Below are 18,148 nucleotides of genomic sequence, written 5' to 3' on the forward strand. Positions count from 1 at the left end.
TAGTATAGTATATATAATATAGGTGTATATATAATATACCTATAATATATAAAAGGTATATATAATACCTTAATTATTTGACAAAAAAAAACTAATTTTGCAAATTTGACCTTGTCCTGTATACCTGTATACATATAAATAAGACAATTTCTTTCTTATAAATATAACCAAATACTACAGTGATTCAAACATCACATGTAAGTATGATAGAAATAGTCCTGGAATTGTCACATATAATTAAAAATGAATGTCAACACAAACTATTACTTTCTCTAAATTTTCTGATCTGTAGCGGAGAAAAGGATATTAGCAACAAAAACCTCAGAAATACTACTGACGAGAAGAGGCCATTCTTATCACAATTCACACATTTGTTACCTTTTATTCTATGAACTTCCTTTTGACATAAATGCAAACTTGGCTTCTTTTCAGCTTTATGCAAAACTAAAATGGGAGCCTCTATTTCTAGACTTGACCAGAACATCAGAAAAGAGAAGGTACACTGTCCTATTTCAGAATTATTCACCATAAAAATGGTCAAGATGATGCACATATTACCAGGAGTGAAACGACATGAGAGAAGATTGGGATTCACTCATTGGTTACATTCTATCTCATAGAACACAAACAAAGATTATAGCTAGAATACATCATTTTCAAGAGGCAATTTTTATACTCTAGGGAGTGCTAACTACAGCAATGTATTATCACTCTTTCTTTTTCATTCCAACTTTAGAAAAATAACTCCTCAGTAGCAACAACTTTAAATAATATTATTCATTGTGCTTTCAATGCACAAATCCATTAAATATAAACCTGCAAGTCAAAACGAAGGAAATATAGACTGAATCATTATTATGTGACATATGTGTGTATGTTGTTAAAGTCAACTTCATGGCTGAAATATTTTGACAAGAGAATTTACCATAAGATATTTGCTTGTGAAGTTTAATTTCCTTATAAAAAACAGCTATTCTTACTATGATAACAAAGCAGTGTGTGTGTGTACATATGCCGGCACTCCTCTTAGGACATTAACTGCAGTAAGCTTATATTTTTATCCAGCTGTGAAGTGATATGTGCTCTTGAGATGTGGCTTCAAATAGAATTATTGAATGTGCTCTTTGTATTAGTTCTATACTATGTTTTACATTTAGAGTGTAAGAAATTGCAAAACTTAAGGCAACAAGATCTGAATAGCCTGTGTACGATTCTGGTAGATATCTGATTGAATAAATAATATGTCATTTGCTTTTGTATGTTAGTTTGCAATCACCTCAATGACACTGATTTTATTTTGTGTTCTTTTACTGAAGAGGTTACTTGAAGATTAGTGGTATGAGCCATATTAACTATTGATTCATAGTTAAAATGGAATTTAAATTCATCACAAACATTTAATTATAAAATATTATCTATCAATTTAAAACTCTTTCATAACCAACACTTTTCAAATTATTCTAACAAGAAAATTCATTGAGCCCTGGATGGTGTAGCTCAGTGGATTGAGCACAGGCCTATGCATCAAAGGGCCACAGGTTTGATTCCCAGTCAGGGCACATGCCTGGGTTGCAGGCCAGGTCCCCAGTAGGGGCTGTGTGAGAGGCAACCACACACTGATATTTCTTCCCCTCTCTTTCTCCTTCCCTTCCCCTCTCTCTAAAAATAAATAAATAAAATCTTTAAAAAGAAAAGAAAATTCGCTAAGCTTAGTGTTTGTCTCTTTGCCCTAATGTACCCTTATGGAACATGTTTTAATGGATGTTTTCTTGATTTTTTCCTTTGGGTTTGTATTGTGATCTCATTACCTCTTTTAATAGCATGTATAAGTTTTAAGTTCAAAACAGTGTTTATAATGCATTTTTATACTTTGAAGTACATCAAACATCAACAAAAAAGAATATAAAGTTTGTTATTTAATGTCTTATTTTACCTAAGTATCCCACATAATATATTTTAAAACTTATTTTTCCTCCCCTGTACCATTTTTTAAGATCATGTTTTCATATTAAGAAAAAGCCACCTTTAGTGATCAAAATGATGATTCTGTACCTACACAGATAAATTACCAAAGAGGTATGATACATGGGTTTTCTTCCTTTTGAAAAACTTCACTACAGAAGTTCAATGTGTTATATGCCTGTTCATTTTAGCTCTATCTTGTGCTTAATCTGTGCAGTATTTGTAATAGTGATGACAACATCGCACAGTTTTATCAAAAAACCTGTGTTAAAAACAACATTGAAATGAGTGTTAATATGTACCAAGCATTGAACTAAGGGAAGGAGAAGTATCTGTATTTTCAAAGAATAAACAATCTGAATATAATAGAGGTAATTTTTTGAAATGCAGTAAAAACAAAAGAGTGATGTGATAATTACTTTATATAACTTTTATATATACAGTAAAATAAAGGATTGGATAATCAAAGATGATGAGAAATTAGTGCCCTGACTTCGGCCCTTCACTCTCATTGGTGTACTGGTGGGATAGTGGAGGTGGTCAGAACTACATGGGAAAGAAGGGACAGCGATCACTGATTTCACAGGCCCTCCCTCCTCCCTCACTCTTTTCCTCCTTTCCTTTCTTCCTAGCACCCTTGGAGACACAAACAGGATTTTATTCTTTATTTTATCCCCACATTGGTTGACTTTTTAAAAATAAGTACTTAATTTTTTTCTATGAAAGTTGAGACCTTTGTTTTGCAAAAATATATTGAATTCTATTGTATACAAGGCACTGATAGAAGTCAACATTTATAATAATAAATTCTTAAGTTCCTGACAACCTCATAATAGAAACAAGCTTTTTAAATTGTAAAATATACATAATGCTCAGTAACCATCTTCACTATTTTTAGTGTATAATCCAGTGGTATTAATTATATTCGCATTGTTGTGCAACCATCACCATTATCCATTTGTAGGACTTTCTCATCACCCCAAACTGAAACCCTGACCATTGCATGGTCTCTGCCCATTCTCCTTACAGAGGCTACCTTCTAGTCATGGGGTTGGGGACAATGTGTAACTAGAGCCCAAGCAGAAAGAAGTGGTAGTGTTGAGCTGTGGAGATGATTAACTTTGGGTCTGGTGCAGTAGCTGGAAACTGGAAGGCATACTCATAAGGAGGAGGGAGTCACAGAGATTTGATCCTCCAAGCCTCTGTTAAAATCCCCAAATATTTAGTTGATGTCTAAACTTCATGTGAACAAGACAGATCTCGAAGTAAGATAGATAATGTCAGCAAGAATGCTAAGAAACTAAACAGAAATTTGATAAGCAGAGAACAGAAGTGAGAATTGAATCCTTGCCAAGTCAGTGTGGCTTCGCAAGTACTGCAAGTCTCCTGTAGTATTTAAAAAGGACAAGTCCTAGAGGCAATAAGCGAATGGAAATAGTTCTACCATAACATAAAACCTTTATAAACCAAGTGATAGAACAAATCAGATAAAATATTGATAATTGGTAAAAGTGCTGAATGGTGTATAAAATTATTTCACACAATTTGAGTGACCCAAAATTTTAAATTATTTTGAAATAAAGTTAAAGAAACACACAGAAATATTGATTGGAATACATTTCATCTTTAGATTTTTTGTCTTCTAATCTGTAAGTATAGTGTATTTCTCCTTTTAAATCGCCTTTAATGTTTCTAGCATTTGTTGATTAATCTTAATCTGTGAGAGTCCCACAATGCGCATAACATCATCTCCCCTTTGCACTTTATGCCACTCTGGATTGGAGTGGTTTAAATCTACATTTCCTAATGAATGGAGGACTTAATAACTTGGATAAGTGCAGCAGACTTGGAGATCATCTTCTTTGAAATACCTATCCAAACATTTGCCAATTTTTATATACCTGTTCATATTTTTTACCATTTTATAGACTTCTGTAGGTCTGTTAGTATTTGTCCTAGGTATTATTGCCTGGATCATATGTTCTAAAATTATCTTCTCCCATTTGTAGGTATCCTATCCTCTTACACCTCTAGATGATTATTTCATCTCTATAACCTTAGAATTAGGAAATTGTCTAATATATTATAGCAAAGCTACAAACCTTAAAAAGTTAACAATATGATTGATTATATTTAACATTAAAATAAAGACCATTTTCAAATATGTCAATTATTCCAATAATATATTTATTGTAATTTCCCACTTGAACCAAGGATTCAATTCAGGATCACATATTTCCTTAAATAGGTAGGTTTTTTTAATCTCATAAATCTGAAATAGTTTTGGAAACTAGTGAAAACTGAAAAGCTAACTTTAAAAGTTTTATGAAAATGCAAAAGGCCTTGAAAACCACAGTGAAAAAAGAGAAACGTGGTTGGGAAATTTAAATGACCAGATTAAAAAAATTACTTCAATAATTAAGGCAGCTTGGTATTAGCACACAGATTAACAAAAGATAAAAAAATGACTAGAAATACATGCACACACAAACAAACATGTGATTTTTTTACAGGCCATGGTAATTAGATACATACATGATTTTTTAAAAGTAACGATGCTGGGGCACCTCCAGATCTTCATGGACCCTTTGATCTCTACCTGACATCTAGTCCATAAATGAATTCAAATTCACTTATAGGCCTAATTATGACACATAAAATTACCTGAACACTGAGCAAATGTTTCTTAAATAGGCACCAAAATTAATAACCTTAAGAGTTTAACCAATGGAACTGAATTAAAAGTAATAAACTTTGTTCAGCAAAAGACACTATAACAGCAATGAAAAAAGTAACCTGAAATTGGAAGAAAATAATTTCCATGTCTCTATCTAATAAATGACTTGTATGTAGTATAAATAAAGAGCTTTATGAAATGACAAGAGAAAGTTAGGTAACAATAAAAAAATTGAGCAAGTGCCTATGCATTCAATTCAAAACTAAGGTCTCCTATTGTTCAATATAAACTGAAAACATGCCTAACTTGAAAATGTTCAGTGTCATTCAAATTAAAACTACAATGAAATAGTACTACACATCACCAAAAAAGGTTAAATTTTTAAAAATATATAATAACAATATAAAACATTAGTAAGTATGTGGAGTAACTGGAATTCTCACAAATTCCTGGGTAGAGTAATTTTGTACAATCTTTTGGAAAACCTTTTGCTAGCATCTGCTAACAATATATGTCCACTCCATGATGTAGTGAACCCATTGTTGAAATATGCCCAAAGGGAAAAAATTCATATATGAAAATAATGATGTATAAAATTTTATAGCATTTTTATAATAATCTACAGTTAGAAGCACATCTATCAGCTATTTAGCAGAACAAATAATTGTGGTACATTTATACAATGGAAAACTGTATTGCCTATAGAAATTTAATCCTATTCACGGTGTCATCAATAAACTCATCCCCATGATGTTGATTGATAGAAGCCAGACATGGCATTTGAACCCACACATATTAAACTCAAGGACTGTCAAACTTCTCATAAAGGATTGGAGTCAGCGAAGTGGTTACCTCTAGGGTATTGATTAGAAAGTCATGAATGACAGGGTGCATTCCTGGAATGCCAATTTTCTACATCCTGGCCTTGGTTCTATTAACATAGGTATATACAAATGTAAAATCTCTTTGTCATGATTAAGATGTACATATATTAACTTATACATATGCATCTTTGAATAAGAAAGTTGTCAATATAAATGCATAGAAACACCCACATATTCATTAAAGTTTTTGTCTATTGATTCAGAATTATTTGTCCAGAGTCATTTTTTATGTTATTGTCAGCATAGCTTAATGATGGGCATATGTTCTGAGAAATGCATCATTAGATGATTTGGTTGTGTGAGCATGGTGGAATGAAATTACACAAACTCAGATGGTATAGCCTACTACACACCTAAGACAGATGGTATAGCCTATTGCTCCTAGGCTAAATACCTATACAGTATATAACTTTACTGAATAATGTAGTCAATTATGACACAATGGTAAGTGCTGTGCATCTACAGATGTCTAAACATAAAAAGATACAGTAAAATATGGCACAAAAGAGTATGTGTGCATATATGTGCCTTCCTTGGTGGGACTGGTGGGGGGACTGTGGAGAAAGGGGCCTGTGGAGAGAGAATAGACTTCAGGAGGAGGAAGGGAGGGAGGAAGGGAGAAGGGGAAGGAAGAGGAGGGGAGAGAATCAAGAGCAGAGTTCAAAGAGACCCAAAGAACAAAGCTAGAGAGGAATTATAGTTAGGAGGAGAGGGATAGGTGAGAAAAGGAGGGAAAGGTGGAGGGAGGGGTGGAGAAGGGAGAGAGAATGGAAGGGGAGAACAAGGCACGGAACTGGGAAACAAAAGAAGAGAAGTGAGTTTGTGTGCACAAGTCGGTGCATGTGTGTGCTCAGAGATCAACATTCAGGGCTATCATGATGACTAAAAATGGAGAGGAAGAAACCTGGGAACAGAGGAAGCCAGAGAAAAGATAGCCCTAAACTTTGAATACATTCAACATGTTACAGGTAGCTGACTTTTACACTGATAACTCATACAGTAAGACTCCAAGAAATTCAGCCATAAGGTTAAAAACTGAGCAGAGATCTTACACTGCAAGTAATGCAAAAAGAAGTCTCCAGGTTGAGAAAAATGACAGCAACAGAAATTCAGATCTATGCAAATGTGTAAAATGCACTGACTGGAAATGGTAATAATATAAAATATAACATTATAATATAATATAAGTAATATAAGTAATAACATATTCTTTTTGTAAGTTTTTCAATAAATATTAAAATGCTTAAAATAAAGATTAGTAATGTGTGATGAATTTTATAGTATATACAGAAGGAAGTATATGACAAAAATAAAAGTATATGACAAAAATAATTTCCCCTGTCCCACAGGGGAAATTAAATTATACTGTTGTAAGATTATTTCATTATATACTAAAACGTATAATATTAATTTATATTATAATAAGTTCAGGATTCTTTATAAAGAGCATAAACTCAGGTATTTTTTAAGTCCTGAATTCACCCAAATAAGTTAGAAAGCAAACAAAAAAGTTTAAAGAATGGGATAAATGAAAACAAGAAAATAGTAGACTTAAATTCAAATGAATCAATAATTACATTATACACCCTGGTTTGCGTGGCTCAGTGAATTGAGTGCAGACTTGCAAACCAAAGCGTTGTTGGTTTGATTCTCACTCAGGGCATGTGTCTAGATTGCAGCCCAGGTCCCCAGTAGGGGGAGCTCAAGAGGCAACCACACATTGATGTTTCTTTCCCTCTCTCCCTCCCTTACACTCCCTCTAAAAATGAATAAAATTAAAAATCTTTAGAAAATAATATCATTACCTGTGTATATGAATGGACTTCACTTTTTAAATGAATGTTAAAGATTTTCAGAATGGAAAAAAACATAAAGCAAATTTTAGCTCTTTACAAAGCTGAGTTTTAAATAAAATACACAGAAAGCTTGAAAGCAGAAAGATAGAAAAAGATAAACACCACAAACACAATCATAAAAGTACTGGTGTGGGTAAATTTGCATCAGATAAGGTAAACTTTAAACAGGTAGTATTATCAAACGTAAAGAGCCCTATTTTATAATAATAAAACATCAATTAATCAGAAACATAAAAAATAATTGGCTATTCACTTGATAATTGCATAAAAATGAAGGAATAAAATGGCCAAATAGAGAAAGAAATTGAAAAATGAACTATTTATATTATTCTTGATGGTGCTTGTGCTTAAATATGTGTTTTTTCTATCCCTCTCTGTGTATTCTCCTGAAGATTTATTCTATTTTAGCCTTTCTTTCTTTCTCTCTTCTTTCTTTCTTTCTTTCTTTCTTTCTTTCTTTCTTTCTTTCTTTCTTTCTTTCTTTCTTTCTCTCATTAACACTGATGTGTATGTAAGGGTGGATTTGATGTTCTACAAGTCTGGAAATAGGGTATAATGTTGGAGTATTAGAAACAGTATTAAAGTACTGAAATGAATGTCAGGGAAAATCACACATAATTTGTAATCATACTAATAAAATTTTTCTACCACATTCTAATTGTTTTCAATGGTTTAACAGTTATTTATATAGCAGCAAAAAAAAACCACTAATATTTTAAATGCAAATATTTCTAAGAGTAGTTACAATTCCCTTCCTTATTCAGTCAGAATTTGTTTAATCTTATCCTTTCATCATGAATACCTCTTTGAAATTTTCTGTTAAGGACATAGAAATTACTCCGGAGTGAAAGCAAATCTAAAGTATGTGCTGTTTGAGAGCAGAGAGCAAAACAGGAGCGGCGTGGCTGCAGTTGGGACCCCCAAGTACCATGGAAATATAGGGAAGGAGTTGAATTCGGCACAAAATCTGTCAGGAAAGGGAATACACTTACTTTAAATTTTCTCTGCTCTTTCTGTGTTTCATAGTGTCAGTCTCTCAGGACTCAGGTTATAAAAGCTCAATAAAGTTCTACTCAGAGCACATGAATGTGAATTTTGAGCATGTATATAATGTCAAACACTCTGGAGAACTAAAACCCAACACAGATTCAAAAGTCACAGATTCTAGGTGGTAAAATAGCAGGCCAGAATAATTAAAATTGTGTCGTGAATAAGATTTTGATAGGTGATATAATTTTTAAGAGAAATTCTAGCTGGGGAGAAGGAAGGTGGGCTTTATGTGACAGGACACACTTGATATTAGATGTAAAACAAGGAGAAGAGAAACAATCGTGGAAAGGGTGCTTAGATATTTCCTGGCCAAAGGTCTGTGAACATAATTAGATATCGGTCAAGTATAAGGGAGGAGGAAGTTTTATTCTGAGACTAAGGCTATTACTAAAATTACATAGTTATAGTAACATAAAACAGAGGCTGAAATATCCAATGGTATTGAATACTTTGAATTATATTTAAGTAACTTTGAGTTACTTTTCTATAGATATTTTGTCCAAGATACAGGGATCATTCAAGAAATAGTATGCAATATATTTTGAAAATTAAAATAAATTCATGTAAAAAGGCTATTCAGTGTGCTATACTATGCAGTGATGTGATTATACAGTACTGGCAGTAAGAATTAAATGATAGCATTCTATCATAAAAGCAGATTTTTGTATAACTCATGTGAAATAAGCATTAGTGCATTGTCCTGAGAACCTAGTCTTAATGCCTGATATTTTTCTCATGTGTTCCTAGTTTTAAACAACCAACCTATAAAGAGAATTTGGGGATACAAGGTGCTTTCAAATCAGAAGCAGCTGCTATATGTACTGCACCATGAGAAATGGCATTCTAAAACCTTTATACACATAATTTATTTTGATTCTGAAAAACACTGTAATACTATAAAAAATTTTCAAACATCTTGCAGGAAATTTGAGACTTTCTTCCTTTTTCTACACACATCAAACTGCCATATTCTAAAGCCTAAGAGAAACCTGTGTATCCAATACATTATTTCATGTATGCTTTAGGAAAATACCAATGTTTAGTGCTTATGTCAACATAGATAAGTGCAAATGCTTGATCACTCAACAGTTTGATAACTCAATTTAATATAAACCAGACTCTTATCTGGAGTTGGTATCTGTGTTCCATTGTTTTAGTTAACATCTAAACCAATTCTATTGGATTTTTACAAAAGCTTGATAAGTGTTAAAATCCCCTTCCATTCTAAGATTTTATGGCTACACTAATGATGATTTTAGATAGGAAATGGTAATTTTTAATAAAAATTATGAAAAAATGATAGCTAACTCTGTAAAAAAGATATATAATATTCAGATGGTGACTACTTATAGACAGTTCGTGGATACTATGCCCATTGCCTTGAGCAAAGTAAGTGCGAAAAACATAGCTTTGAATTAAAATGGAATGCTCAATTAAGTTGATATTTCAAAATTGTTTTATATAACCTAATGTGTTCCTTAAAAATGAATAAATACTATACCTGTAATTTTGGCATCTTTTCATTTAATAAATGAGCTTTAATAACCAGGTATTAAAATCAAATACTTAAATTCTGTTAATTTTAATAACAATAGGCACATGATCAATTAATGATTAATCCATAACAACTAGGGATTCTTCGGGAACTAGATCTAATTGCAAAGAAGCAAATGCATATGAAAATTCAAACAGATAAGTAGAAGCTTTTGCTATTCTTCTGTTAAATGTATTTTAATTTGTCTCAAGTAGCGTTGCTAGTCTGCCTAAGTAATTCAGTCACATGTACTTATTCAAATTATAGGGAAGGTACAGGGCAATTGCTATGACTTTGTAATCCTCTTAAGTAAATACCAATGGTTTCTCTTGGTACAGAAAACAGAACTGGTAAACATCTGACAGTTTCAGCCAGAAGTAAGAAACCAAACTCCAGATGGTATTATTGGGAAAAACAAAAATTGCTCTTAATTTCTTTCAACACTCCCGACTTTTCTCTCCTATATTGCAACTATCTGAAATAACATACAAACATTCTATAGTATTTCCTTATAAAAATATTATCGTGGTTTATTTTCTTGCTCCTTCAGTCCATCCTGACAACGAAAGCAAATTTATCATCCCAGACTGGGCTCCACCCATAATGCATTTGTACAAAAGTTTTCAGCAGGGACTCACATATCCTGCTGTTATGTGAAAACAATTCAGCCTGGAATTTGGGCCCTTTTATGGTGTTGGTCTATACTTAACCCATTGGACTAGCCTGGTGGGTGGGGTGAGTCTTTTATCAGGCCCTAAGCAATCTCACCTCCTTGGATTATCCACAGGCAAATTTTTATTACATTTTTACTAGCCCCTCCTGCCTACAGTCACAGCCTTCCCCACAATCTTAGAATATATCAGAAATTTGGACTTAAATAAATCTTAATGACAACTTAATTTAACCTAACAAGAATCTGATATTTAGGAAGTTTAATTGACTTCTAAACTCTGCATAATTATTAAATGGTGTAACCATGATTGAACCTTGTAAATTGCATGCATGTAAGTGTGCATACATAGATTGTATTAAGCCTTGTTAGTACTACTTCCTTTGCTCTAACACTGTTTCCTCTAAATTCAGAGTCAAACCCTGAGTTTTGCAGTCAAGGATCATGTATTTTTCTGACATTATACAATTTTATATAACCTATAAATTAGTATGGGTCTTATTTTTCTGGAATACTTAGTTTCTGTAAAACTAAGAAAAAAGTAAAAATCTCTTCCCATTAGAAGTTACCTATTCTTTCCCAATGCTGGTGGTACACAGTGAATATGGTAAGCCTTTACTTCACATGGGACATTGTCAGTACAGGAGATCTGAGAAGACTAGGCTTGTGTTTACCCAGGACAACCAGAGAGGTGTGATCAAAAAGACAATCTGTGTTGATGTTCAAGCAGTTAAATCTTCATCAAAACTCATGTGTTTCAACCAAGTTCAGGTTAAGAGTCTAGCTAGTCTCTGTATACATAAATGAATAATAATGGCAAAAGTCTGGAGAGCAGATTAGGAGAGGATTTACAGACCCTTACGGCCTGAAGGAAGGCTAAGAAGTAGTTAGTAGTTGGAAAGGCACTTTTATGGGAAAGGCACTTTTACGGGCTGAAGGAAGGCTAAGAAGTAGTTAGTAGTTGGAAAGGCACTGTTATGGTGAAATAAATATGTGGTGTATGGCATATCTAAGACGGGGCCTTATTACAAAGGAGAGAAAGTAATTTTTTTTACAAAGTAGTATAGATGTTTTCATTGAAATTTCTCTTTCATGTGCATATTGTTTTCTATGGATAACATAAAATAGTTGACACAGATTTTATTTGATTCTTCTCAGTTGAGAAAAGTTATGATTATTATATATGGGCTTCCCATTTTGGCTCATGATCTGGCTGTAAAAGATAATTGAACACCTTAGTTTGTCTGTAGGTAAACACACAGGTTATTTTCCCAAAATAATTGGTAACATTTAATGAAAAATAATTTAAAAAAATATATATCCACTGTTAGTAGCTACTTCTGGCAGATTATAGAATTAATTAAAAATAAGAAAAATGGTACAAAAATATCTACAGCATAATGTATATTTTATTTACTGATTTTAGAGAATGAGAGAAACATCCATTTGTTGTTCCACTTATTTATGAAATCATCGGTTGATTCTTTTATGTGCCCTGACCAGGAGTCAAACCTACAACCTTGCTGCACTGAGGCAATGCTTTAACCAACTGATGCAATGTATATTTTAATATATCAGTGCAATTTGGGCCCAATGGTGGTTAATTAGTCAATGAACACTCAATTTTTAAACAGAAAGCATTTTTTGTTTACAGCTAAAAATAAAAGCTTGCAGTGTGGCCTTGATTGCCTTAAGATTGTGAGTGTCTCCTTTTATATTTCCTATATCTGTGAGTCTCCCAGGATGAAACCCTTTATATAAGGCCCCATGAACAAAATGTGTCCTTTATACACTGCCTTAGAAAAGGAAACATAAAGCAATTTCAAATTCCTTGACATAAAAATATCTGTCAGTTGAACTTGAAATATCAGGATGTTGGTTATTAAGTATGGAATGAAAAGTGATGTTTAAAGTGGGTTGCTGGAGGATGCCAGATGACTAACCTGAGGAGAAATAGGAGAGACAAAGAAATCATCAGGTGAGCTGTATGGGGCAAAATGAATCTGACCTACGAAACCAGAGGAGACAGATTTCAACAGAAGTGGAAATAATAGACTTCTGATAAAGGAAGCTAGCTGCATTTGAAAAAAATATATACTGTCATGCACAAAAAAATAAAGAGTCAGATCAAGGTTCTGGAAAATTCATAAATAAAGGTATGTCTTGTTTAAAAGCAATAGGCATAACTTTGGTGACATCAGGTCCTTCTTTGTTATAGTTTAGGTCTAGTCTATCATATTTGCCTGAGGTTGCAGTGAATCAATCAATACTCATGTCATTATAATCATTTCTATTATTACATGCTAAGAATCAAGAAAAATAAAAATATATGGGAAACGTTAGAATTCAAAACAAAACTATTTAGCATGTTTTATTCTCATGATTTGAAATTAGTGGGCATAAATAGGGGATAATGCACAATGAATACAGGAATTGCCTGGCATATAAAGTAGTGTGAATGAGATAGTTAAGGCGGAGATAGATAAAGAGAAAACTTTGGACATCAGAAGAATCATGTCACATAATCTGAGACACAGAAGAGAGGGAGAAAGGTAATGAATCTGTTTCTCAAAATTGAATTCAAGAAGGGAATAACATATCCTCCATTGTCATTTGCTCCCAACTGCTAATGAGCAACATCAACACTCTACAGAAGGATAATGAGCAACATCATCCTGCTACTAGAAAGCTATTAAATCTTTCTAAAGCAAGTTTCTTTTTTAATTTTTTTTCTTCCTCCTTTGTCCTCAAACCCTTTGGTCTGGACTATAAGCAGGGAGTAGTTCAGTTTAACTTGATATTAAGAAACAGGAGCATCTACAAGTATTTGTGTCCATTTACTTCTCCTACATATCATACTATTCTTAATTATAATAAGTTATTCATCGATAGGGAAAAATATAATTTTGTGATTTTTGGTATATTATAATTGCTTTTGTATTGTGACCTATAACACTCTAGTTATCTCTTATCCATGATTTAAATTAAACTTCAAAGAAAGTTTTTAATTGTTTAGATGCACATATAAGATTAAATCTTATCTAGTTGATTAATAATAAATCAAGTCCATATATAACTTATTTCAGTTTGAGGCATACTATGAATACAGACCTACATTTAGCTAGTCAAATCACATTCCTGCCCCTACCCTACTGAAATATTGTGTAATATCATGCCTTTTGCAGATCATAATTAGCCAAATATTTTTGAATAATCATTAGTGATGTGAAACGCTACTGAAAAAAAAAATTGCTGCCACTTTCAGCTTCTAGATTATCTCACAAACATCCTTACCTTGCCCACATACTGGGTATCTGTTCCTGTGTACTCTTCCAACAAGAAGAACTGATTCCACATCCAGCCACGCTTGGTGCGACGTAGCATTTTACCATCATCTTTTGTCAGACTCAGTATCGTTTTGCTTGGTAAACCACTGTTAGCTTTTTCTTGTAATGGAATAGCATCAACTGTATAAAACATATAGGTCCAGATGAATAGTGGTAGGCAATGGTAAGTCCTCATTATCTGCGGCTTCAGCGGGATATCAAATTCAATGTACCGTCTATTTCCCCTGAGGAGTAGGGGGAGAAAATGGTTTGTTAGCTTGTGTTTCACTTCAAAATAACCTGTAAACTGTAAAAAATTTTCTAAATGTTATTTAAATTTTATGTATAAAATGTTACATATACACCATTTTTCTATGTACCATCGTAAACTATTCTCTAAACCTCATATAGATAAGTTGGAAGACATATGTAACACAAGTAAACTGAACAGGAAGTCAATCACTGACTTTAATATAGTAACTATAATGCAGCATACAAAAGTGATTTATTTGTAATTTTAAAATATTAAATATTTTGAACTAATCTTTATAATATATCAAAGATCATCCTGAGCTTTGCTTAAGATTAATAAAAGTGGGTTGTTTATTATAATATTCATGTATGTGAAACTATATACTTTAACACTGTTTTCTGCCCACGATCTTTTAAAATTTACAAGCTTCTTCTTCTTCTTCTCTTTCTTCTCCTCTTGCTTTTCCTCCTCCCCCTCCTTTGTCTTCTGTAGTAGGCTGCGATGTTGCCTTGAGGCCAATTAAATGATACCAAATACACTTTGGAGTGTACTTGCAATATGTAACACTGTACCATGTTGATCCTTTACAATTGATAACTATTTTTTTTCCAACACTCACTTGAATGAGTATCCCAAATTTATTTGAAACTGAGTTGAACATGTCCTAAGTGGAAACATTTTACCTGATAAATAAAAACCACAGCACATTTATTTCCTAATATAATAATAGTAAAGAGCATACCGGATTAGTATCATAAAACTAAGCGTGGGTTTTTATCTAAGGCAGAATTCTACAATTTTGAAACAGTGTATTTGTTGAGATAGTAAATAGATTTTTCTTGAACCAAAACAGGTAACTTGTCTGCTATATCAGAATTACTTGCACTTATTAGCAAATTGGTTTAAATGTGTAAGGCATTTAATTTAGTAGATATCAGACTATAATAATGATGCTGTGATGATGATAATGATTCGGTAAACAATGGAATCCCATCACAAACTAGCGTCAGCAACGACAACAAAAAAAGATTAGATCTTAAAATCAAATTAAATCTGAAAATGAAAGAATGTAAGAGGCACAGAAGCTATAGAGCATTTCTTGCTCATACAAACTAGAATTGGGTTGAGTACTTCAGCACTATTCTCTGTATTTGATTCTGTCTCTCTCTTTTCTCCCTTGCTCTGAACTCAGTCTTCTCATCTTCATGGAGTACAGGAGTATATGGAGTTCCGATTTAACATGTTCCAATTCAGAAAGCAACTGATAGTCTTTTCTAAATTGAGTTTGAAAAGTCCTGATAGTGGATTCTGATTTGCCTGTTTCAGGCCGATGCTCAAGGCTCCATCTACACATTCAGCTGCAGTTATCCAGGGTTAATGTCAAATACAAAGTGAGAGCTTGGCTTTGTCCCTTATTATCTGTGTGACTTTGGAATATTTACCCACATAACTAGGCCTCAACTACTCTTTCCATCAGAGAAGAATAATTAGTACGTGACTCAAACAAGGTATTGTTAATTTGACTTTGAAATTTTAATAGTCATTTGTAATACAAGAGATTATTTTTACAGTACCATTTAACAATGAAAATACTGAGGTGTATAGAAATTAAGTATTTTGATAAAGATCTTAACAGGAAATAGCCCTGGCTGGTATAGCTCAGTGGATTAAGCACAGGCTGTGAACCAAAGGGTTGCCCATTTGATTCCCAGTCAGGGCACATGCCTGGGTTGCAGGCCAAGTCCCCAGTAGGGGGTGAGGGAGAGGCAACCACACACAGACGTGTCTCTCCCTTTCTTTTTCTCTTCCTCCCTCTCTCTCTAAATATAAATAAATAAAACCTTTTGTTAAAAAAGAAGACCTTACAGGGAATAAGTGTTGGAACTAGTTTTAGACACACAGCCTTAAATAGTATGTTTTATATTAGATATGTAAAGAATTTGGCACAGCACTGACATACAAATTCCCAATATGTTAATGTTTTATTATCAAATATGGTAGGTATGTATGTGTCTATATATATATGCATATATACACATACATATACATATATACATATATATAATCTCCAAAACAGCAGAGAATTTTGATTGACAGATAATAATATGGATGCTTACGATGGTCCAGGAGTATTGGCTCTGTCCAGCACACAGATACACTAATTTTCATACCTATTATTTTTAAAATTCTCTTATTTACCAAAACACACATATATAGCTACAAACTCATATACATAACAATTAGAAGAAACAATGTCACATCACTTTTGATTCTGAAATCTTGGGTGATAGGAATTTGCTTTTATCAAGACTTTATGCAGCTATTCATAACCTTGTAACTATGGAAAACTGCTAAATTTAATCACAAGCAATGAATGTAAAACTTTGAAATTAATATCAAAACTTCAGTGTCAAAGAGAAAAGTGCAATGGAAAAGTACCACTGAGTGGCCACTAGCTCCGAACATGCCCTGCATGTCGTCGATTAGTGATGGTGCAGTGGAAAATGAGCAGCCAGGGAATCTCAAGGGCAGCCGATATCTCACTTTATTAAAATATGACAAGCTCCTTAGTTGACCACACTGATTATCCCAATTTCTTCTCACTTGGAGATTTTTTTTTTTTTTTGGCCATTGCCCTTTCTGATCACCCTTGCCAGAGACAGTGTAGTGCATTCCTCATTTCCTGAGGTCTGTTCTCATGATGATGCCCATTTAGGTGGAATGTAAGCCTTTAAGCAGAAAAGTCCACTTGTATTAAATGGAACCAGAGATTTAGGCAGGGGGTAGGATCCCATAAGCCTTAAAGCTGGAAAAAATGCACTCATTTTCAGTGCACTGGAAAACAGTTTGCAGATTTTAACATGGTGTGTTTATAAAACATCAATCTGGCTACAGAGCTGAAAATACTTCAGAGGGTAGGAAAGGATTTGGTTAAAGGGGGAATCAGTTAAAATCTATTGCTCTACTCCATTAAGAAGTGACAGTAGCCTATAAAGAAGTGGATTGAAGTGCGCAGTGATACTCTGTCTGGGTTCCCTTTGATTTTTTTTTAATATGATCACACACACAGCATACACTATATTTTTGTATGTTTTTGCTTCTTCTAATGGCTTGCACCTGCAACTCTTTGAAGAATTTCCTTTGGCTACCAGTGCCACTTTGCCCACAGGCGGAGGGATCCTAAAGTGCTTGCAACTCTAAAATCACTTCCCACAAAATCCCTGGGCCATTGTCTAACAGGTGCAGAAACATGAAAACCTACATGTTATTTACATTCCACAGCCCCCCTGCAGAACTACTTTAAAGTGCTGTCATATATATATATGACACGTTAAAGTAGTGTCTTATATAATTTCTCATATTATCATAAGGTAACTGAAGTAGAAAGAGGTTCAATGGTTGTCTGAGTTTGTTTAAACAGAGACAGAGAAATTGAGAATCAAAACTAGGTCTTCCATCACACTTGGGTTTAACCTACTAACATCTATGATGCTGGCAGCCAACATTTCTCTTAACTTGCTTCCCATTCTAGGCAGTTCGCTGAGTCTTTCTTCAAACACTTTTTATTGAACTTTCATCTCAGCACTATTACAAAGAGAAAATGGCTGTGTTAGATGAAGGATTAAATTGAGTTTTTTGCTTGTTGAAGTAACTTACTAATATCACAGGATGGAAGGCACCTATAGAAAAGGTAGAAGACATCCAGGATTTAAATTCTATATGGCTGATGACAATTCTCGTGATAGTCATTATACAGCTACTAACTAACCTTGATGCTCATGTGTCTGTTGGGAGGTTTCCTTCATATGCCCAGTCCAGGGTCCTTGTCTTTACTCACACTCTGTCCTTGAACAATCTTACCTAGCTCATCCATAGCCATTTCTTCCTCATTATTTTTAGTCTATGTAAGATTCTAAATTCTTGAGAAGTCTTCTA

The 18,148-nt window shown here is 33.4% G+C and overlaps 1 protein-coding gene across 2 annotated transcripts in view; it reads right to left on the bottom strand.

Moving 5' to 3' along the window:
- Positions 1-14,155, bottom strand: part of CDH9 (cadherin 9) — a 63,187-nt gene extending 49,032 nt beyond the window's left edge. The window contains exon 1 of one of the 2 annotated variants that reach the window (XM_045848077.1): positions 13,928-14,155. In XM_045848077.1, the coding sequence (XP_045704033.1) occupies positions 13,928-14,155 (228 nt within the window). The remainder of the gene's footprint in view (positions 1-13,927) is intronic. The other variant, XM_045848078.1, reaches the window with a different exon arrangement.
- Positions 14,156-18,148: the final 3,993 nt, after the last annotated feature.

The sequence above is a fragment of the Phyllostomus hastatus genome, unplaced genomic scaffold (assembly GCF_019186645.2).
Source record: "Phyllostomus hastatus isolate PE091 unplaced genomic scaffold, TTU_PhHast_1.1 phas_contig_58, whole genome shotgun sequence".
NCBI classification, from domain to species: domain Eukaryota; kingdom Metazoa; phylum Chordata; class Mammalia; order Chiroptera; family Phyllostomidae; genus Phyllostomus; species Phyllostomus hastatus.